This window comes from Heloderma suspectum, chromosome 5 (genome assembly GCF_057233095.1).
Source record: "Heloderma suspectum isolate Gila_16-S chromosome 5, 16-S_ref, whole genome shotgun sequence".
NCBI classification, from domain to species: Eukaryota; Metazoa; Chordata; class Lepidosauria; order Squamata; family Helodermatidae; genus Heloderma; species Heloderma suspectum.
Window position 1 is genome coordinate 207057062 of NC_139462.1, and position 23580 is coordinate 207080641.

Consider the following 23580-nt stretch of genomic DNA (forward strand, 5'->3'; position numbering starts at 1 on the left):
CCCAACCATTTCAGTCTGGTGGGCACATTTGAAATTTTAAGGTAATGCTGTGGGAACTCTCATAAAATAGCTGCCATGGTGGCTGTGGCTAGTTTGAGAAGACCCATTTTCCAGAAGGCAAGCTGGTGAGGCTCAAAGACAAATATCTTGCCCAACAAGAACCTGAGTACAAGGCAGAGGTGGGGTTTGAGTTTCAAAACAGAAAAAACCTATTTTGAATGCCCTCTTTACTGCTCCAACACCCATTTCACAGAAGGCAAACTAATGAGACTCAGAGACAAGTAACTTGGAGTACAAAGCAGAGGTACAGTCTGAGCTGCAAATGCCAAATCACATATTTGCCCCCACAAAGCACAACAAAATACCAATTTCACAGAAGGCAAAGTAGTGATGCTCAGAGAAACACTCACCCACACCCCCAAAATCCGTCAGCCAACACACACACAACCCAGGCAAAACACACAGCGCATCTCAAAACCAGGCAAAAGCACACCAAAAGCACAAAAAACAAACAAAACCAGGTACACCCCCCAACCAGGCAAAACATAGAATACACAGGGAAGACCCCACCCTATCCCAAGTTTATTTTTATCTTTTTCTGGATGGCTAGGCATGCTTCAAAATGAAGAACGGGGCTGTAGCCATGTGCCATTTTAATTTCCTAAGAATGCCCCTGGAAATAAATATGGCATTGGAGTGCTTCACTTGCAGCATGCCAGCTTAACAGTTAAGGAAATCTTTTAAAAACATTAAAATTGAGGAGGATCAGGGAGCCTGGCAGGCACCAAGGGAAGTGTCCACAAGACCCAAGTTGGGGACCCCAGATGTATACAATATATACATCTTTCACTGGTGTACTTCAGAACTAGCAGTGGCAAACGATGACTCATCGTAAGATCCAATATTTCAATTGTGAATACAGTTAAGTTCAGTGGCAACTTCTACTTGTTCAGCTTCACAATATAAAACTATTACCTTTTCACTACCTGCCAAGTCTACAAGGTAAAGCTTTCCACTCAATTTCTGCTCTGTTTGAGTGTTTTCTTGCTTTACATTAATGAGAAAGATGCTATGACTTCGAGAGCTATGTTCATTCATGTCTGAAAGATAAAATGTTTGGAGTTTTATCAATATACATTCTGGCAACAAATCTCACCAGTACCAAATGTCTAATCAATGCTGAAAAAGCCAAATGGCGAACCTATAGAAAAATTACATATCCTCTTGAGACTTACCCAAAGGGAGTGGCACAGGCCTGACTAGTACATTAAGGCCTCTCAACAGCCATCTAAGGAAGCCCTCTGCTAACTAGAGACCTTGAACTTTCAAGTATTGATGGCAGGAGACGATAATCTATTAAGGAAACTAAACTAGAGACAAATTCTTGCACAGGGATGGACAACTGGCTGCCTGCAGGCCACACCCACCAGCATTTTCTATGAGCCCCTTACATCCCCTTCTTGGTACCATGTTTAAATTGCAAGGTGCAGTGGAAAGTGAGAGAAAATTTCTCATTTTCCACTCAGCAGTGTCTACAGTTGAGAAGCTGGCTACAGGCCAAACACAGTGCAACTGACTCACAGCCCACTTCTCTCCCTTCTAACAATCTCCCCTCCCCAACAGGAAATGCAAGATCATCCCAGAAGCCCCTGTATCATTACCTCAGAAGGCAATGAGATTTCCCATTTCCTGATAGGAGAACGCCACCATCAGGGAAAGAAGGGGCCTACCAAATTCCTCAGCCTAGGAGCTTCAGACTCTCCCCAGTACACTATGGAGGATGGGTTGTGATAATATCACTGTCATTGCACCTCTAGCTCTACCCACCAAGCTGAAGAATTTGGTCATCTCCATTAAAGAACACAATGCTTCCCAATGGGGAAAAAGGCACCATTTCAATACAACACTGAAAACTTGGTTATATATATTGTTTGCACAGAATGAACACTGGTAATTTGTCAGGAAGATAACACAGATAAATAAAAATGCAAAATTAAAACATAAAAATGCAAAATTAACCACTTACTTGTAACTGCTACATGTCTATTAGATTTTCCTTCATCTATAGTATCCATAACTTCATCTGGACTACATACAAAACGTTCAGTGCAGCCCTGTGAAAATACAAATATAATGTAATTAACCATTAGAGCAAGGGATCTAAAGAGGGCTGATATACTTGCTCAATCCTTATACACACCTTCACATAAGGTACTCTGTTTTTGTCCTCATGAACAGAAAGATTGGTCTTAGAGACTGAAAGAGAAAAAGCATTAAAATAGTTATCCTCCTCTCAAACAGCTACTGCCTGGACAAAGAAATAAACTTTGCCTTCCTATTTCAGCGTTGTTTTAACCATGGTAAGTTAAATGCCTCTGGAAAGTTCACAAATAGAGTATGACTATGATGGCTATGCCCTCAAGATATACTTCCTCATAACCTGGAGGTTTCAGTTACTTATCCTAACTAAAAGCTGTTAATAGACTTTTGCCCCATGAATTTGTCTTTGTTGTTCAGTCATGTCTGACTCTTCATGACCCCATGGACCATAGCACGCCAGGCCTTCCTGTCCTGCACTCTCTCCCGGAGCGTGCTCAAGTCCATGAATTTGTCTACCCCTGTTTTAAAGCCAGCTTAGTGGACATCACCATATCTTGTGGAAATAATTCCATAAGGTAATTATGAATCACTTTATTACTATATTACTACTTTATTACTCCTGAGTGCCTGAGGAACTATGAATGAAGGTCCGTAACATTGTTCAGGAGGCAGCAATGAAATCCATCCCAAAGAAAAAGAAATGCAAGAAAGCCAAGTGGCTGTCTGATGAGGCTTTACAAGTAGCTGAGGAAAGAAGCGAAGCGAAAAGCAAGGGAGAAAGGGGAAGATATATCCAAATGGATGCAGAGTTCCAGAGAATAGCAAGGAGAGACAAGAAGGCCTTCTTAAATGAACGATGCAAAGAAATCGAGGAAAACAACAGAATGGGAAAGACTGGAGATCTCTTCAAGAAAATCGGAGATATCAAGGGAACATTTTGTGCAAAGACTGGCATGATAAAGGACAAAGAAGGCAGGGACCTAACAGAAGCAGATGAGATTAAGAAGAGGTGGAAAGAATACACAGAAGAACTATACAGGAAAGATCTGAATGTCCCTGATAGCCATGATAGTGCGGTCACTGAACTTGAGCCGGACATCCTTGAGAGTGAAGTCAAGTGGGCCTTAGGAAGCATTAGTAACAACAAAGCTAGTGGAGATGACAGTATTCCAGCTGAGCTATTTAAAATCCTAAAAGATGATGCTGTGAAAGTGCTGCATTCAATATGCCAACAAATTTGGCACACTCAACAGTGGCCACAAGACTGGAAAAGGTCAGTTTACATTCCAATTCCAAAGAAGGGCAACGCCAAAGAGTGTTCAAACTACTGCACAATTGCGCTCATTTCACATGCCAGCAAGGTGATGCTCAAAATCCTACAAGCTAGGCTTCAGCAGTATGCGAACCAAGAACTACCGGAAGTACAAGCTGGGTTTAGAAGAGGCAGAGGAACTAGAGATCAAATCGCCAACATTCGTTGCATCATGGAGAAAGCAAGAGAATTCCAGAAAAACGTCTATTTCTGCTTCATTGACTACGCTAAAGCCTTTGATTGTGTGGATCACAACAAACTGTGGCAAATTCTGAAAGTGATGGGAGTACCAGACCACCTTACCTGTCTCCTCAGAAACCTGTACGAGGGTCAAGAAGCAACAGTAAGAACCAGACATGGAACAACCGATTGGTTCAAAATTGGGAAAGGAGTACGACAAGGCTTGCATATTGTCACCCTGCTTATTTAACTTATATGCAGAGTACATCATGAGAAATGCCGGGTTGGATGACTCAAGAGGCCGGAATTAAGATTGCTGGGAGAATTATCAACAACCTCCGATATGCAGACGATACCACCCTAATGGCAGAAAGTGAAGACGATCTCAAGAGCCTCTTGTGGAGGGTGAAAGAGGAGAGTGCAAAAGCTGGTTTGAAACTCAACATTACAAAAACTTAGATCATGGCATCTGGCCCCATCACTTCCTGGCATATAGAAGGGGAAGAAATGGAAGCAGTGACAGATTTTACTTTCTTGGGCTCCAAGATCACCGCAGACAGTGACTGTAGCCATGAAATTAAAAGACGCTTGCTCCTTGGGAGGAAAGCTATGGCACACCTAGACAGCATAGTAAGAAGCAGAGACATCACCTTGCCGACAAAGGTCCGTCTAATCAAAGCTATGGTTTTCCCAGTAGTAATGTATGGCTGTGAGAGCTGGACTATAAGGAAGGCTGAGCGCCGAAGAATTGATGCTTTCGAACTGTGGTGCTGGAGAAGACTCTTACGAGTCCCCTGGACTGCAAGGAGGTAAAATCAGTCCATCCTAAAGGAAATCAACCCTGAGTGCTCATTGGAAGGACAGATACTGAAGCTGAAGCTCAAATATTTTGGCCGCCTAACGCGAAGAGAAAACTCTCTGGAAAAGACCCTGATGCTGGGAAAGACTGAAGGCAAAAGGAGAAGGGGACGGCAGAGGATGAGATGGCTAGATAGCATCACCGATGCAATGAATATGAACTTGAGCACGCTCCGGGAGAGAGCGCAGGACAGGAAGGCCTGGCGTGCTATGGTCCATGGGGTCACGAAGAGTCGGACACGACTGAACGACTGAACATGGTGAGCCTGGGGTGTCGTGTGAAGCAGGCCGAAATGCTGATACTATGCGAAACGTGGCTGCACCAAAGATTTATATGGTAGCATTATGGTACTTGCCAACTGTACTTGCTTCCCCTTCCTAATAATTCTCCACACTGAATTTGCCTTTCACTGCTGCAGTACGCTGAGCTGACATTTTCAATGAGCTTTCCATTACAACACCAAGTTATCCTTCATGATTAGTTACATCAACTATAGACCCACTGGCATGTATGTGAAATCAAGATGTTTTTGCACAGATGGGTGCTTCTGTAATGTCCACACAATCCCATTAGACTCTGACAGAATGAATATATAAGGTATTTTATTTTTATCACCTATACTTATAACTCTAGCAGCTGCTTGCACTGAACAAAACCTAACAGTCTAAGAGAGAGATGACCAAGGCTATTGGCTACCTTTTAAACCAGACATAAATCCATCTCTAACATGAACATAACCCTGGCCTGCCTTACAGGGTTGCTGTAAGAATTTCTGCCAACGTATATGAAGCTCTTTGAGTACTCAGAAAATAGTATTAAACTTGCAAAAATGTTGCATCAGTTTCAGAAGTTCCATCAGTAAGTTGTATGGGTCCTTCATGTAGTATTTTCAATAATTTGCAGCAACTGCCAAACAAATAAAGACGCCATGCACGAGAGGCAGGCAACCTGATGGCCTACAGATGTGTTGGACTACAACTCCCATCAGGTCCAGCTACCATGCCCAATGGTCAGGGGTGATGGAAGCTGGAGTCCAACATGTCTGGAGGGCACTGGGTTGCCTACCCCAGTATACACTTGTATAATTTTCAAGAGAAATGACCATTACATACTTCAATAAAACTAGGATCAACTCATTATCTTCTGTGGCGCTTTCATCACCAGCCTTCTGCATTCACCACAGTACAGCTTCCACCAACAATGCCTAGGATCCTAGGCAATCTAATACAAGCAATGGATTTTGTCTAGGGCCAGTGTGGTGTAGTGGCTAGAGTGTTGGACTGGGAGCCCAGCGATCTGGGTTCTAGTCCCCACTCAGCCATGGAAGCTCACTGGGTGACTTTGGGCCAGTCACAGACTCTCAGCCCAACCTACCTCACAGGGTTGTTGTGAGGATAAAATGGAGAGGAGGAGGATCATGTAAGCTGCCTTGGGTTCCTTGCAACAGGAAAAAAGGCGGGATATAAATGCAATAAAATAAAATAGCTATTTTCTAGTTTATAAACCCAAACCACATTTCCTCTTAGTTATCATTGCTCTGGTTTGTACATCATGATAAGCCACCATGGGTTAATGACATGAGAAGCCGGGGCTGGCACCAAATGAACTCAGGCATCATAGGTTATTTGAGTGTTGTTCTATAGTTATCCAGTGGTTGTTTAATCCTCAAATAGGCCACAATGCCCAGGTTTGCGTGACACAACAAGCCATGGCACACCCCCGCCATGGCATTATATTCAAAATGGCACATGCATCTCAGAGCCCCGCAGGTGAATTAACACATGGTGGCTTAGCGTGACATGCAAACTGCCCCATTTCCTTTAATTATCTTACCCTTCACTTTCTCCTTACTCTGTGGGCCCATCTTACTCCTTTCTCCAGTGCGTCCCTCAAACTGGTTCCTCTGTCATGTTCTGTTCTTAACCTTTTATGTTTAAATCTGGCCTCAAACCTACTTTTCTGTGTAGTTTGCCATTAAATCATTTTCTCTTTTTCATTTCACCTTCACTGTTTAATTCTTGAACTAACATTATCAGCAAATGTGTGCTCATACATATGCGTATTCTGTTTTACTTGCATATCCAACTGATCCTCCCCTGCCCCACTTTCTAATGTTTGGATTACAACAGAGATTCACACGAGATCATCAAGTTCTATTGTACCCCATTTACTACACAAGCAGCTAATATTCCCTTCTCAACGTAAGAAAAAAAGTACTCACCATCCAAAAGGTCCCTTATTTTATCCAGATAAATTTCAAAATACGACACCTGAAAGGATATAAAATGTTGAGGAAAGTCCGTAAACCCTGTCCGGATATGCAAAGTCAACAGCAACAGATATTCTAGATCTATCATTGTGAGGGCAATATGATCCATTTATTAATCTAATTTAATTATTCTATGCCACTCTGAGAACCATTATGGTTTGAAAGCTGTACACAAATATTATAAAATTTAAAAAGCAGCCTGTAAGCTTAAACTATTTAGAGAGGTTAAAAGCAATATGGGGCAAAATAAAAGGAGAAGATTTGTGAAAATAAGAACTGTACTATCAACTTTAAAAAATAATTTTGTTTTGAATTTAGTACAAATGTCACTATAATTACATGTTACTAGCGCCTTACAGATGACAGTGTTCTGTCAAACATGCATGCAGCAAAAAAAGACGCACATTAAACCACTGAGTAATATTGACATCATAAAATTAATGCCCATCTAGTCTTGGGTCTATACAGAGATCACCAGAACAGCTTCATTGTAGCACTTAGCAGAATTTTGAAGTGTATGCGTGCGTGTGTATGAGAATCCTACAAAAGTCTGCGAGGGGACCAATCTTACTGAAACTTCTGTGGCAATAGTCTGTTTTAATGCCACAATTAACGAGTGATTATTTGCAACTCACCTATCCATAACAAGGCTATCTGCCTCAATCAGAGATTGTGGTAATCTTCTCTGAAGGGCTTTTCTAAAAATATACAAGTTTTATTTAAGAGCTAGGCTTTGAAAAAAATAAACTTAGGAAGCACTGACAATTAATCTACACAGCACAGGATGAAGAATTTTATTCTGCTATTTGTTATCATTAGACAAATTATTTTAATCAAGTACATGGGATAGTTTATAACTTTTTAGGATTATTTTCCGAGTTATTAAATAAACTTCCATTTATTAGGAAGTCATACTTCCAATCTACATAGTCATGTGACTTCTAAATCAAATGGGTTATTCATCCTCAGTACTTCTGATGAATTGTCTTTAGTTTGAAATCTATAGAGTTAAAAAAATACCTTAATATGAAACTCCAAATTTTCATCCATGGAATAAATATAATTAAAAATATCCTGGACTATCCTTGGAATGATACCCATTCCATCTGGATCATGTAGTTTCCCCTTTATGTAAAAAAAGAGAAAAAAACTGTCATTCAAGCAAAGGCTGCATATCTCAGACATTTTAGGACACCAATGAGGTAGAATTATTAAAAGTATCTTTACAGTCAGTCCATAGCCATAACTTATGAGCATGTTCCAGACAAATCTAATAAACTGTCCCACCAATTTCAATTGTATGGAGATAAACCACCTGTTCTCCCATGAGATTAATGGGATATGCAACCTCGTCCTATGGAAGTTTAGTCAAGAGTAAGACCCAAGAGTTATGCTTACAACCAAGAGAACACAGGATAATACCCTGCAAGAGCATAACTTTGGGTGGACTGTACCATCTATTAGAAAGTAATGACTTAACAATCAAATGGGGAAAGGCAAGCTTAGTCTATAGAACGCCTTCATGTATATAAAGTTGATCAGAAGAAGAGTGCCTAAAGGAGCAATCCTATGTCCCCTAGACATCATCTGGGGGGGACCATAGGATTTTTTGGTTTCTGGGCTCCAACCACAGAGCCCAGAAACCACGCTAACCACCCCCTCCCACTTGTAGCAGATGCAGTTCTCTCTGCGCTGGCTATATCTCTGTTCTCGGAAATGGAGCATGGAGACAGGGAAAAGGGGGTGATCCCAGGGGCGGGGAGGGGAGGAGATTGCAGAAGCTGCGTTATGCATCTTCTTATATGCCATGGGACCTCCCCACCTCCCACTCCCTTCCCACCTCCTGCTCTGAAGCTCCCTGGCCAGATAGTCAGAATCGCCTGTCTAGCTAAAAATGCAGAGCGGCCAAAGCATGGAGGCAAGGATCACCTCCATGTTCTGGCTGCCCTGCACTGGATAGTCATCAGCCTCCAGGTTCAGAGGCTGACAACTATCTCCATAGGACTGCTCCCTACATTATTTTTCCCTCAAATGGTGTTGAAATTCCAAATATACTGATCAAAAGCCAAAACATTAAAGAATATTTCTGAAACAAAAATGGTTAACCGTGAAGAATGAAAAGAGACAAAGGAAATAGTTCTGAGTAACAACAGAAAATCACATTGGCCACGAGCAGAGTTCTGCGCATGCAACAAGGTTACTCCACTCCTCCTTTGCTTTCTATAGCAGTTTCAGATACTTTTAAATAAATAGTTCAGGCTCACACCTCCAAGGTCAAGGGCCCCCCTGGAGTAGGAGTCAATATGGAAAACTACTGCAGTTTGCGAAGAAAATTGGCAACACATACAGGGACACACAAACACTTTCCTCTTGCGTATGGGGCTCTTTGGATCTCAGGCCATACACTATATACATCATTTAACAGGACGGAACTGACCAAGTTCACTACAGCACAGGTCATGGATAAAGTTAAGTGAACAAATAAAACTTAACAAAAATACACTTTTAAACTGTAACACATACGATATTTATCCAGTTATTAACAGAAAGTCATCTAGTGTAACTGTTACAATTATGTTTAACACTATAAATTAAGTATAAACTTTTTTTATGTTAATTTTGAAAAAAGCATTTTGTTGAAGAAACGTGTACCATCACAAAAAACAGGAAAAGCTTAAGATAACTATACTATCTGTACTTTTTGCTAGTCTGGCAAACAGAAATGTTATCAATATAGGTTACAGTAACATGAATATGGAATGAGTTCTTAGGAGCTATCAATTACATCAACATTTACAAACGAAGAAAGGAATAACGTTAATCACTAGCTATGAGAAAAGATTTTTCATCTGAAGCTGACATTTCCATTCCACCCTTGGTTGCCAACTTGCCTCCATTTTGTTCCCACACCTATAAGACTTACTATAAGAAAACAAATAGGTTTCTGGTGTGTATAGAGAAGCATGTGCGGAGTAAACATGGTAACAATCCTACCTCCATAGTGTGAGTCTTCCCAGATGACGTTTGCCCATAAGCAAATATCGTACCATTGTATCCCTCAAGAACATCTAGGATGAAAAAAATATACAGTAATTATAAATTCCACAACAGTCTCATATGAAACATTCAGTCTTGAAACAGATGCTGTTTTCTACAAAGATTTCAACACATTTTTGGAAAAAGAACTTAGAATATGCATGCAATAAAGGAACTCTGAATCTAATGCTTGAGGACAACTCTGGAAGGAAAGACGGACAGAAGGAAGCAAGCAAGCAGATATTGGACATGGACTTTTCCCTTACCTACAACTCTTGATACAGTTGTACCCAAGTAAAGGGCTTGAATTTATACCTGCTACACACTTCTTGGCAAAACAATTCCTGGCATATACTTTATGTGGAGTATAAAAGGCATCGTTCATCTATTTGTTGCCAGTATCCAAGTCTCATAAGATCATTAAAGCATGGCTGCCTGGCCCTTAAACTTGGGCTTAGGGTAGCATACACTTTCAAACAACATAGGGATAGAAAACCAATATCCTTCCCCACAACATGTTCACAAGATTCTCAGAACACTCATTAAAACCACAGAGGAGACTGAAAAATTCGATTCTAGAACCAAAGTCATGCTTCAACTATACTAATAGTTTCCTGCCCTCACTACAATTAGTATCTCAAAAACACAGATGGAAGGACAAGATGGATAAAGCATTATGCCCACAAAGCACCATTTGTGACTCATGCCTTTTATTGCACTCGCGCGCGCTCTCTCTCTCTCTCTCTCTCTCTCTATATATATATACACACACACACACACACACACACACAAAGAAATCTCCTCTTACCTTTGACAATCTTTTTTGCACAATCATTATATACTTGCTCCTGTGATGTGTGCGACTGGAACACACGGTCAAACGCATAAGGCTTAGACTGAAAAATATATTAAAAGAGTATAAAAGACAAAGTTATAAATTACTTAGACCAGATGCATTATTGTACATTGAAAAAGCTATTTTCCATTTTCTTTCAACCTGCAGATTTTATTATTGTTGAAACCAATCTCAGTTCAAGACTGAAAACAAATATGCCACTCATGGCTTATCACACTGAAGAGGACGACATCCAAGCTTACCAACTGTTGTGTAATTGTTCTTTTAGTCCAAAGGACACTAAAACTATGTAATATGCCAATATTAATAAAAGCATGTACAACACATAAGGGTCTTTCCCTATACAATGGCTGAAATGCAGAGACTAACATAGTTTCTTTAGGTAATTCTTTCAACACACAAGAAAGAATGTGGGAATATCATGAAATTTGAAGTTAAACCAGTATTATTCACACTAATTTTGATCTTGTTTTCCTAAATTACACGATGTCCAGTTCCTTGCAGTGGTATCAAGCCCCAGCAGGGTTTTCAAGTACAAGACAGAGCTTTCTATTAAAAATTCTTTCCTGTTGCCTATTAGCTGAAAGGATAATAATCCTTATTTTAGCATTTCCTTAATTTTATCCATTTTCAAATTTAGGCAGCCCAATTCCTGACCCTTACAAATGGGGCTTGATTTTATAGAAATGACTACATATTTCAACGCCGGTCCCTGTACATGTTCCAACCTGAACAACTCAGTCAAGCATGCTCAAAGCAAGTTAAAGCTGAATATTACTGGTGGTAATAGTTCTAGAAGATGAGCAATCTTATCTAACATATCATAAAACCTAGAGGTAGATGTTACTAAAGCAGCAGATAAAAATCACAAGTGGGATGAAATAACAGCTGTAATTTTGTAGTTCCTTGAAAACCCTCTTGCTGAAATACTGAAAATGATACTTCTATTACAAGGCTGAAATATTCATGTATCCCATGCGAAAAATGCGTACAGGCTGAGAACTACTTGAAGATTAATCTGAGAACAGATTCCTTAACTGATGAAGTAGGAACCCCTTTTAAGAAAGAAAGTATGTTTCCACAGAAATCATTTCAACATAATCAGACTTAAGGGCACAATTCAACCATGTTAAGCACTTTAAATCCCACTTCAATTTTTTTTTAAAAAAAGAGTTGAACAAATGCTAAAAAGTTCCTCAAAGATATCAATAAACTTTTAAAGTGCCCAACTGTGGCTCACCATATTCAAAACATTTAGATGTGAAGTCTGGTTCGCATATAATGACAACCCAGAGTATGGGTTGTTGAATCATGGATTGTTGTTGAATCATGGGTTGCCATTATGTGCAAACCCTGCACGATGGTTTAACTATGCATAGCTAACCACAAACAGCCCAGGAAGGGAAACATAATTTGTTGTTGGGTTGTGAACTCTGGGTTGTTCATGGTTACCAACCCACAGTGCAGGTTTCATACATAATGAGGGCCCACAATTTAACAACAACCCTTGGTTCAATGACAATCCGTACTCAGGGTTGTTGTTACATGCTAACCAGTTTTAAATTTCTAACAAAGGAATGTCTTTCAAAGTAAGTCTCATTGGTGTTTTAGTGTTGGCAGCTCAAACAATGTATAAAGCAGACTCTTGAGTTCTTACTCTTTGTATAAGGTGGCTGTTTTATAAATATTTATTGTTCATATGGTGCCAGAGTAGCTGACACAGAGTAATGTAAGCAAGAGAGACAGGCAATGAAATGACAGTATTTCTTGACTTACTTTGGGGGTGGGGGAAAGGGCTGAGCTAAAACAGGTTAAAAACAAGAACTCACCCCACATTTTTAAAATTGTCACAGCAGAGGAATACTTTGACAGACTGTATTATCCCAATTTAAGCAAAGAAAAAAGGCAACAGCTATAAACTGCAGCTTTGGGTCAAAGTGTTTTCTAGTAAGATAACCTTTAATATGAATTATCATCAAAGGGTCTATGGTGAAGTCAGTTAAACTCTTTCAACCTAAATCTATGTGCTTACACAACGCTATGCTACATATTTAACTATTTTATATTATCTATAATATTCACTGATACAATAGCTAATTGCACCAAATAGTGTTAATCCTGAAGACAACGAGCAAAGCAGGTTACTGATCTTGAAATACATGAGACAATCTATCATTTAAGATCAAGTTTGTCTTCATATACATTGTTAGCATACTAAGGGTAGCTGTATTAGTCTGTTTCTGATCTTTACAAATTTCCAAACCACCAAGATTTTCAGCTTCTTTTATTTGAAGTGGAAAGCTTCAGGAGTTATAAAGCCAGATTTGGAGATGTGCAAGTGAGCGCTAGATCTCAATATTGAAGAGAAAGTGCACCATTATGTTATGTGCTGATAAGTACTACAACATAGCTGAACTGATACCTAATGTTAGCTTTTCAGTTTGATTAGACTAGAAGCCCTATATAACTGATAATTCTCTATTTACCATTTTGTTAAGTATGCTACCAGTGTAATGCAAAGTTTGCTGTAAATAATCATTAGGTAACCATGCTAGACCCAATGACAAACATTATAAATTTGAATTTATCAGGGAATTCAAACTATTTTTTAAACTGGTAAGTAAACTGAAAATTCAGCAAATGAAAAGACAAGTAGGGGTGGGGAAACATAACTACAAGGCTATTCACCTAAGTCTCAGTGAAGTTCCTGGCTTAGAACAAAATGCCAACTTTATAACAGCTTCTAAACTGTTTTCATGTTCACATACACTGGTTTAACCTGGAAGCATCGTAAAAAGGTATGTGAACAGGTTGCTCAGCCACAGCAGCCACAAATCTAGAAGCAAACCAAAATATACCTCTTTGAATATGTACTTACTATGCGAGTTTGCCTCTACCAATCTCAGCTGTCCACAATGGTTGCTATTTCTCTACAGGCATATACAACATGTTGCTAGCATGCTTGGATTAGCAGCAATCAACATAATAGGTACAGCTGGTATCTGGCTTGCAAGTTTCCAGTATGACAGAGGGCTAGTCACCTGCAAACACGCCCAACTGCTGAAGAAAGCTAACATCTTGAAGCATGCGTACAGATTCATAATCAAACTACTGTATAAAGTGTCACCACCACACCATATGTGGTTGGTTCCATGATCCAACAACATATACAAGTTATATGTATATGTATATCATGGCAGACAATGACTGTAGCCATGAAATTAAAAGACGCTTGCTCCTTGGGAGGAAAGCTATGGCACACCTAGACAGCATAGTAAGAAGCAGAGACATCACCTTGCCGACAAAGATTCGTATAATCAAAGCTATGGTTTTCCCAGCGGTAATGTATGGCTGTGAGAGCTGAGGAAGGCTGAGCGCCGAAGAATCGATGCTTTCGAACTGTGGTGCGGGAGAAGACTCTTACGAGTCCCTTGGACTGCAAGGAGGTCAAATCAGTCCATCCTAAAGGAAATCAACCCTGAGTGCTCATTGGAAGGACAGATACTGAAGCAGAAGCTCAAATATTTTGGCCACCTAATGCGAAGAGAAAACTCCCTGGAAAAGACCCTGATGCTGGGAAAGATTGAAGGCAAAAGGAGAAGGGGACGGCAGAGGATGACATGGCTAGATAGCATCACCGATGCAATGAATATGAACTTGAGCACGCTCCGGGAGAGAGCGCAGGACAGGAAGGCCTGGCATGCTATGGTCCATGGGGTCACGAAGAGTCGGACACGACTTAATGACTGAACAACAATAAGGGCAAGTTCACACAAAGATTCAGGTGAGGTCTTTCATTTATTTTTCTGTATTGAAATATATGTAGTTGAAAATAACTCATTTCATACCAAGTATACTTCCATCAACGAATGACCTCTCACATGGTCATAAGTTCTGAGTTGTTTGTGGATGCTTATTTGATTCTACTTTATCACAGATAATGGCTGTTGTAGATATTTTGTGAAATTGTATTTTCTTAAAAATGCATCTGTTCTTTATAGCAAGCTGTACTATCTTCATGTATGGTTCGACACACAGCTTTACAGCTGCACATAAGCACAATACAAGGAGGAGGAAAGAACACCTATGTTTTCCTATCCCAATGTAAGCAGGCATGATATTGGAAGCTACAGATCCCTGCTCCCAAACTATATAGCTACACATCCAGAGTGCATTAACGCACTCAGCCTGCAATCCTCTACCCACTTACCTAGGAGCAAGTCCAAATGAACTCAACAGAACTTGCTTCTGAGTAGACATGGATAGGATTACACTGTAAGCTTCAAAATATATCAAAGAGATTTCCCTTCACCAGTTGTACCAATTCACAAATCTCTCCTTACAAGGCATTTGAAATGAGCTTGACCTGTGCTGTCCATGAATGGACAATTTAAGTCGCCTTACTATCACTAATTATGAGGTTGATATGAAGGCAAAATATGGCTAAAATTTTGAAAATAAAGTGCCAAAGAATAATTCATAAGTGAGGTGGTGTGACCAAGAGCACTGTTCCAGGTTCCTGGAATATGCTACAGCATCCTGCCTTTCAAAACATACTTAAAATGTACTTTGAAACCATATTGTCTAGTAAGTATTCACAAAAGAAGGTGTCACCAAGAATGATCAGTTACCCTGAACATTATCCAAATTAAGCTCCAATAGGTTTCTGCTGTGCTTCCATGTTTATGGTCCCAAACTTTCCAAGTCGATAAAATATACCTTGAATAATCTGATCCATCGTTTTTAGACCTCTGAGATCTGAAGTAATCTCTCACAATTGAGACAGGCTCAACAAATATTCTGTGGCTTGTTTCTTAGAACAAATGTCAGCATTATTCACAAAGTGCTTAAGTTTCAGAAACACATTCTTGCTTGTGTGGCATCTTCTGGTATGAAAAAGCTATGGAAAAATAAATTTGCAAGGTGGGGTGTTCTTCAAATTTTGTATTAGACATATATAAGTATACCAGATAAACATAGACATGCAATTAGCCACTAGACTGCTTACCTATTATAAAAGGTAAAGGTGTCCCCAACCAGTCGTGTCCGACTCTAGAGTGCAGTGCTCATCCCCATTTCTAAGCCGAAGAGCCAGCGCTGTCCGAAGACGTTTCCATGGTCATGTGGCCGGCATGACTGAACACCGAGGTGCACGGAACGCTGTTACCTTTCCTGCCGAGGCGGTACCTATTTATCTACTTGCAATTTCTTGCTTTCGAACTGCTAGGTTGGCAGAAGCTGGGACTGAAGATGGGAGCTCACTCCGTCACGCGGCACTCGGGTCTCGAACTGCTGACCTGTTGACCTTCCAGTCTGCAGTTCAGCGTCTTAACCACTAAGCCACCGTGGCCCGTCAACCTATTATAGGTAACCTATATTCCAAGTGCCTGGCTAGCATTGCTCAGTGAATACATTTAGGTTCAACAGCAGGTATATTGTTCCTCAGATCTCCCATCTGGTTCTGCTCCTATCAGAGCAGGAGCTTATTTTCTCTCCATTCCTATCTCCCTCCGAGTAGCTAGTCACTACAGCCTACTCACTTTTTGAAAGCAAGTTCTGTGAATGCAGAACAGATAAGACTGAGCCAATAAGGAAAGGACAGAAAGATGTGACAATGTGGGAAGCAAGCCAGCCTAAATGAGAAAAAGTAGAACAGATAACTTGCTGGAGGCATATAAGTAAAAATACCACAAGCAGTGAGGCTCAGAGGGAGAAAAAATCATTTGCTAGTTGTACCAGTACATCCTGTGGTGTCTAAAAGTACATCACAGAGGCTTGTCCATGTGCTTCTGTATACAAGAGAAAATAAGTACCTGCCTTACATGCATAAATCAGGTCTTATTGTGCACTTTGATCCCTATGTACTTCCCAATTTCTAACTATGAGGAGGCAGCAATTTCAAACTACACAATGTGGCACACTCATTCTCCATGGCAAACTGGTCTAGACTCTACAAGTTCAGGTGTGGGTAGCTAGAAGATAGGTGGTCATATCTTGATAGTAGATTGACTACAAAGCCTTCCCCCCACACACCCCCTGCCTTTAATTCTTACCTCTAGGAAACATTCCACACATCAGTATCACCATGGGCATGTAAGTTATTTAAAAAACAAATAATGGTGCATTGTGGTCACAAAATGCTACCAGAAATAGCCATTTAACAACACTGACATAGCAGACCCTTTTCAAACTCAACCATTAGATATGGGTAGCTAAGCTGGTTGCCAAACCTTAATTTTTTTTGGTGTGCTAACTCTTACAAGTTCTTAAATAGATGCACTGGCTCCTGCTCCTTTACCAGGCACAAGTCAAGAACCCTTTATAACTTAGGACCAGGGAACCTAAAGAATAGCCTGCCTATTCCCCAGGGTCTGAGGATCTTTTCCTAATGCTCTAAACTAGTCTACCCAAACCTAGATCGTTCTCCCCTGCTCCCTGGCCAAATATTGTGGACTACAGCTCCCATCAGTCTCATGGCCAATTGTCAGGGATGATAGGAGTTATAAACCACAATATCTGGAGGCATCCAAGTTGGGAAAGGGTGCTCTAAACATATCAGGTGTGGCAGGTGGCAACTGGGGAAAGAGTTGGTGCTCCATTTGTGAAATGCTGTTCTGAAGAAGACTAACCTGGCACTTATGCTGTCATCTTTTCAGCTCCAGGCACATATCTTTTTTTAATTTTCCCTGGCTTTTTAAGAACTTTTAACCCTCAACTGATTGGTTTTTATGCTGCTTGTATCTGCTGTTATCTGTTTTTATCAGTTATGCTGCTCTGATATTTTATCGTATCCATTGTATTTTTATTTATATAAGCCATCCTGGTAAGCTTTAATTGAACAGGGTAAAATGTATTAAATTTTGAATTTTTCTGGTCTCCATACAAAGACAGCCTTCTCGTATAACGTTTTCACAGAAATCTAGTTTGAATGCTTCCTTATTTGCTCATGCAGATTTTAGTGTGACTTGAATAGAGAACAGGTAATTCTTGCATTTATTTTTGCAATTCAAGTAACAGCTCAAATTATTTCTGTAGCCCCCAACTAAAACAGGTGTTTACACTGCTTTCATTATGCCATCTGGTCAAGTTCATAGAAGCTTAAAAAAGCAGATGGTCTGGAAAGCAACATGTGGCCAACACAAGTGTATTTCCATTGGGACTAAAGGGCAAACTAATGGCTTAATTGGAGAGGTGATTTTTGACATAGGTTCTGAAGATGGAGCACCATATAGATATCCTGGGAGGAGTTTCAAGCATAAGACTTGAGCTGGTCCAAAATAGGGCAGGAAGACTTTTAATGGGGATTGGCCAACATGATCATACTATGCCAATACTTTTCCATCTGCACTGCCTCCCAGTCCATGTCTAGGCATGAGTCAAAGTGCTGGTATTAACATTCAAAGCCCTAAACAGCTTGGGGCCAGGTTACCTGAAGGATCATCTCCTTCCACATACACCTGCCAGGACAAGATCACCCTCAGCAGTCCTTCTCTGGGAGCCCCTGCCAAAGGAAGTGAGGCAGGTTACTACTACGAAGAGGGCCTTTTCTGTTGTGGAAGCCCAGTTGTGGAATGAGCTTCCCAGAGAGGCTCACCAGGCACCTATGTTGTACTCTTTCTGGTACAATAATGCCTTATTTTCCCAGGCATTTTAGTATTTGTTTCTGTTTTAAATCTGTTTACATCTTTGCATTGCTGCTAGGTTTTATTTTGTTTTTTACTTCTATTTTATACTGTAGTTTTAAACTTTTATAGTGTATCTTATGTTGTATTTTATGGCTTTAATTGTTGAGAACTGCTCAAAGAGTTTTGACTACTGGGCATATAGAAATGTAAACAAACAATGAATGGAGACTGGAAAAAAGGAGACCTATAGGTGGTTCAGAGTAGACAGACCAGGGAGTCAAAACATTGCTTTTAGTGGGTTGGTTCCAGTTCAGGTTGAGCTGCACTTGAAGCTGTTCCAATATAGGCCAAAACAGGTTCAGTAACTTATTCAGCACACATTCACCTAATGGTTTAATTCCGCTTCACATCACAAAATTTAAACAATAATTTGCACAGTGGGCAGAGCAAACTAGTAGGTTTAAAACTGCTGTAACTGAAGCCCCCTTTACGCACTGAGTAGATATCTGAAAGGGAGAGGGTGTAAGACCATACAGAATTTTAAAACTTCAGGTCAGAGAAGTTATGCTGTATGCTAAATGAGATAGAAAAGCCAGTATGGAAATTTGAGGAGGGTCTGCACAAGGAAGGCAAAACGTTTGGCAGAGAGCTCAATAGATTTTAGGCAAGAGAGAACCCTAAGCAGAATTACCTTGCCCTACAGCAATATCTTACTGGCTCACACCCCAGAAATTCTCCATTTGTATCCCAATTCCTAGTTGTGGGGGCTCAAAGACTCTTTAGTGCTCACTAATAACAAGGAACTTTCTCAGACCTACTCATGATATCACTCATCATCTGAAGGCTGTATCATGAATCCCATCCCAGTTCTACATGACCCACATGGAATTGCTCTTCCTCCCCCAAGGCTTTGGGAGGACAGAATGTATTGTTTAATCCTTTGGAAGTCTGCCATATGGTTTATAGCCTTTATATTGTTCATCTTCACAGCAGCCACAAAAGATAAGGTTACTGCAATTCATTTTTCACAGATGGCTAACAGACTAGAAAGATTCTGGATGCCTTTAAAATCCCAGCTCAGCTATGACTTAATCAAGTCTCAAGCCCAACACTGTCAATACCAAGTCCCTCCTACTGTAATACTTGGCCAGGTAGTTTGTTCCGACTAAGAACATCATTCTTCCATATTATTTCACAGAGCCCACCTAAAACAAAAATTTAGGGTTTCAACATACTCCACATTTCCAACCATCATGTACCCAACCCCTTCTTACAAGAGGAATCTATGGAGGACGCAATCCCATGGGGATAGGCAGCTGCCTCCAAACACGGAGGTGACTGTCTATCCAATGCAAGGCAGGAGAAGCGCGGAGGGGATTGTCCCCTCCACGCTTCAGCCGCCCTGCATTTGCGGCTAGACAGCCAATTTCGGCTGTCTAGCCATGGGAAAGTGGAGTGGGAGAAGCGGCTGCTGGACAACACACAGGATGTGTTGTACCAGCATTTCCGCCTTCCCCGCCCCAGAATGCCCCATTTCTGCCACTCCATGCTCCTCTTTCAAGTGCAGGGCCTTTCTGAGCTGCCTGCGAGGCACCATGGGGGGTGGGGGGAGAGGTTGGTTCTCTGGAAATTGACATATCCTATGGTCGTCTAGCTGCTGACTAGCGGCCATAGGACTGCTCCCTAAGTGGAATTAAGTTTATAGCCAATTCATCTGAACTAAACAGGCACACTAGGCTGTAAAAGGAGACAAAAAGGCCAACAATGGCTTGTTATATATACTGTCTGTTTTGTGACCCAGTTACTAATATCCTGGTCTGATCTTACATCAAGAATATAGAATGAGCATTTCTCGGCATAAGCTTAAAATAAATTTGGCTAGATAAACAAAAACATTTATGGTCCAATGTAAATTTAATATTGTGGTTTAAGAGTTTGTTTTACCAAAGAATTTGTCTGAGCTGCAAACTACTGTTCTTTTCAGGTATCTGAGAGAGGAGGGCTTTGAAACAGAGTCTGAAAAACCACTAAAAAGGTTTCATCAAAGCCACTTTAAAAATCTCTAGACTGAATGCAGCACAATTTACTTGAAAATCATATAAGACATTTCAAAATAAGGATCTTCTGGGGTTTTTTGGGAGGATGTAGTCTTCTAGAACAAATGTTTATTGAAAAGAAAGCTGCTATACATCAATCTAACTGTATTTTGTTCTAGAACTACTGTTAAGTAAACTGGCACTATCAGTTTTACCAATGTAACTCCTTTTTACAAAGCCCCTCTCATTATTCTCTATGATGAGCAGACTTTTTGTGAAGTGGTGGGTTTCATCCAAAGTATTCAAGCATCAACTAATGGTTCAGCTACAACAGAAAGCTTGTTTTCTATGTATAAACTTGAGTGTTTTTCCTTGGCTATAAACGAGTCACCAAAATGACTTTTGAGGTATTCTGATTTCTCAATTCCATCAGTATTACAAAGCTAAACATATAAGCTATCTGTAAAAGACTTGGGGATTGTTGTTGTTTTGCTATTCTTTCCCCACCTGTTCTTATTTTCATAGCAACAATAAATTTTAAAAGGCTTTGCTATGAATGACAACACTACATTACCATAGTCACTATTAATACAGTTCAAGCTTGTATCAACTTGTTAGATAGGGTTTCATAGTCTGATCAGTCCTTCCTCACGTTTACTATTCAAGTCTTTTCAGCTACCTAACTGCTGAAGTAAAAAAAACAAAAAACCCTACCCTTGGTACAAAAGTGTCAGCTCTTATCAGCTCCCTGGTGTGGTAGGCAGGTTGGGAAACCATCACACAACTGCTACCTCTTAACATAAACTTATAATATGAAGTTTCTTCATACACAGTGGAGTCCTGCAACACGAATGAAAGGGCATCGGGAAAGCCACTCAAATGGTTTTGTTTAGAGGTTTATGAATGTCGAAACCGCCCCGCTCAGCAACTAGGTCTATGACATCATGGAGGTTATTTTTCCCGTATACAATCTGATCAGTAGGTATATCCTATACCAAAACGAGAGATGATGGCCAACAGCTTTCACAGCTGCTTCGTCTGCCACAGAGCGCTCGAATTCTTCGGGGGGGGCCGGGCGGGCGTCCAGCCAGCGCCCACCCTTTCAAACACTCCTCCTTGGAGCTCGTCCTCCTTTTACGCCCTTCCCTCCTCTGCTCCCTCAATCCCACTCCAGCAGTCCCACCACCAACTCTCACACACCCCACTTACCTCAGGCTCTGCGTTGCGCCCCAGCAGCAGCTTTCCGTCACCAGCCAATTTCCTCCCACCTCTAACACACCCCGAGCCATCTCACATGCCCCCGCCCAATCGCCCCGGTCACACAGCCGTTGCCCGAGCGCTTCTGGGGGACCCTAGACCCCGCCGCCCCACCCCTCTCACTCCCCCCTCCCCAAGGGACTCCCACCCCTCCTGGACGGACGGACGGCCGCCCGCCCGCCCCGTCCCCTCAATTCTCGCCTCCGCTCACCGCGATGACGACGGTGTCCTCGCCCTGGAACTTGGCGATGTACTTGTCGCCTCGAATCACCTCAGAATCGTTGAGGGGCCTGAAGCGACACATCACTTTGATGTTGCACTCCGCCGGGTCCGCCATCTTAGGCCAAAGCCGCCGCCGCCGCCGCCTCCCGGGTGCTCAGGCCGGCCAAAGCGCCGCGTCACCAACCGCCCGCTCCCGCCTCCGTATCGCCCTTCCCCTGGCTGCGGGGGATCTTGAGGGCCACCCGCGTCAGGAGACCCGCCGCACTGAGAATGGGGAAGGGCTGCTCCGCCCAGGCCGCCGCCGCCGCCGCCGCCGCCGCCGCCTCCTGCACTCACTTCCTCTCCAATATGGCAGCCATGGCAGCTCCCGCAGCCGGCGAATCCGGGCCCGCCCCTTCTTCGGGCGGGGGCGGAGCTCGCGGCAGGGCAGGGCGTGGGTGACGTCACCCACTGCAGAGAACGCCGGCGGCTCGCTCCGCCTCCGCCTCAGCACGCAGGCGCAAAAAACGCCCTGGGTCCTTTCGCTGTCAAAGCCAAACGAGCCCGCCGCACGAGGCTCCGGGGTGGGAGGGGGCGGCCGTCGGCTTCGGGCGGGAAGAATCGTAGGGCGCAGGCGCACGCGGCAGAGAGCGAAGGGGCGGGTGTGCCGCGCGGGCGACTTCGCGAAGGGCGGCCGGGAGGCGGTGGACCGCAGGTGCCGCGGCGAGCTTTTGTCCGCCAGGCCTGGAGATGCCAGAGATCAAACCTGGGACCTTGTGCATGCAAAGCGTGCGGTTAACACCGGCTGCGGCACCTCCCGACAGTTCTTATGCGTGCATATCCGTGAAATGCTTTGTTATTTTATTCATTGCCTTTGCATTTCTTCCCAAGATCGCATGGTGCCCTTCACCGCCACCATGTTCCCCGCAGTGCCGCTTCACGGCTGAGCTGGGATCAGAACCCGGTTCATCCTGGCACAAATGCATCCATCCGCTGGACCGCATAAGTAAATAATTACTTAACTCCCATAAGGTTCTGCTTCATTTTTAAATGCACTTTGAAAAGAAAAAAATGGCCTCAAGGATGCCCTGAAATCTCAGGAACTCATTTCATGTTTTAAATTATTTTCTTGTTTCTTTGCCCCAGCCTGAGTGAAACTGACAGGCTCCTAAGTCAGAGGAAAACATAAAAGTGATTTGCTGGGTAGTATCCAATGTTAGGCCTACATAGAGTAGACTCATTGAAATGAGTGGGACCTGTTAGTTGTGGCTAACTTAAGTCTTATCCATTTCAGTGGCTCTACTCTGCATAGGACTAGAATTGGATACTACCCAATCCTGAAGGGATGCTGGGAATTCTAGGACTTTTTTCTGTCTAAACATGCATAGGATTGCACCCTAACCCATTATAGAGAATGCCCCACTACAGTTTTTTTAAAAACTTTCTATCCTTAGGACAGACTCCACATCTGTCAAGGAACCCTTGTACATCTGCTATGGAACCCCCGAACTTTGCACAGGATTCTGGGGAATGTTTTAGAGCGCACACTAACTTCATGCAGGATACTGGCTAGGTCTGTTGTGATGCATAGTTGACTCACGAAGGGAGGGGATGCCTAGGTCACACTCAGTGATCTGGTGCACACAATATGACCGACCACCATGGCTTGACTTTCCTGCAGGGGCTGTCACATTGTGCTGCTGCTCATGTTGTGCAAACCCAGGCAGCAGGGGTCGTTTGAGGGTTAGACTCTCAAATAAGAGATGGCTTGGTTTAGGGTTGTCTAACCATCAAACGACCCCTGCTGCCTGGGTTTGCACGACATGGCAAGCCAGGCACCTTGCAAAAA

General features: G+C 42.1%; 1 protein-coding gene across 1 annotated transcript in view; it reads right to left on the bottom strand.

The window, feature by feature from the left end:
* KIF5B (kinesin family member 5B) overlaps positions 1-22102 on the bottom strand; it is a 58571-nt gene extending 36469 nt beyond the window's left edge. Inside the window, exons 1-8 of the mRNA XM_084859183.1 lie at positions 21742-22102; positions 10565-10652; positions 9715-9788; positions 7741-7845; positions 6673-6721; positions 2201-2256; positions 2027-2114; positions 976-1100 (exon numbers count right to left, since the gene is read on the bottom strand). Coding sequence (XP_084715309.1) covers positions 976-1100; positions 2027-2114; positions 2201-2256; positions 6673-6721; positions 7741-7845; positions 9715-9788; positions 10565-10652; positions 21742-21867 — 711 coding nt within the window. The 5' untranslated portion in view covers positions 21868-22102. The remainder of the gene's footprint in view (positions 1-975; positions 1101-2026; positions 2115-2200; positions 2257-6672; positions 6722-7740; positions 7846-9714; positions 9789-10564; positions 10653-21741) is intronic.
* Positions 22103-23580: the final 1478 nt, after the last annotated feature.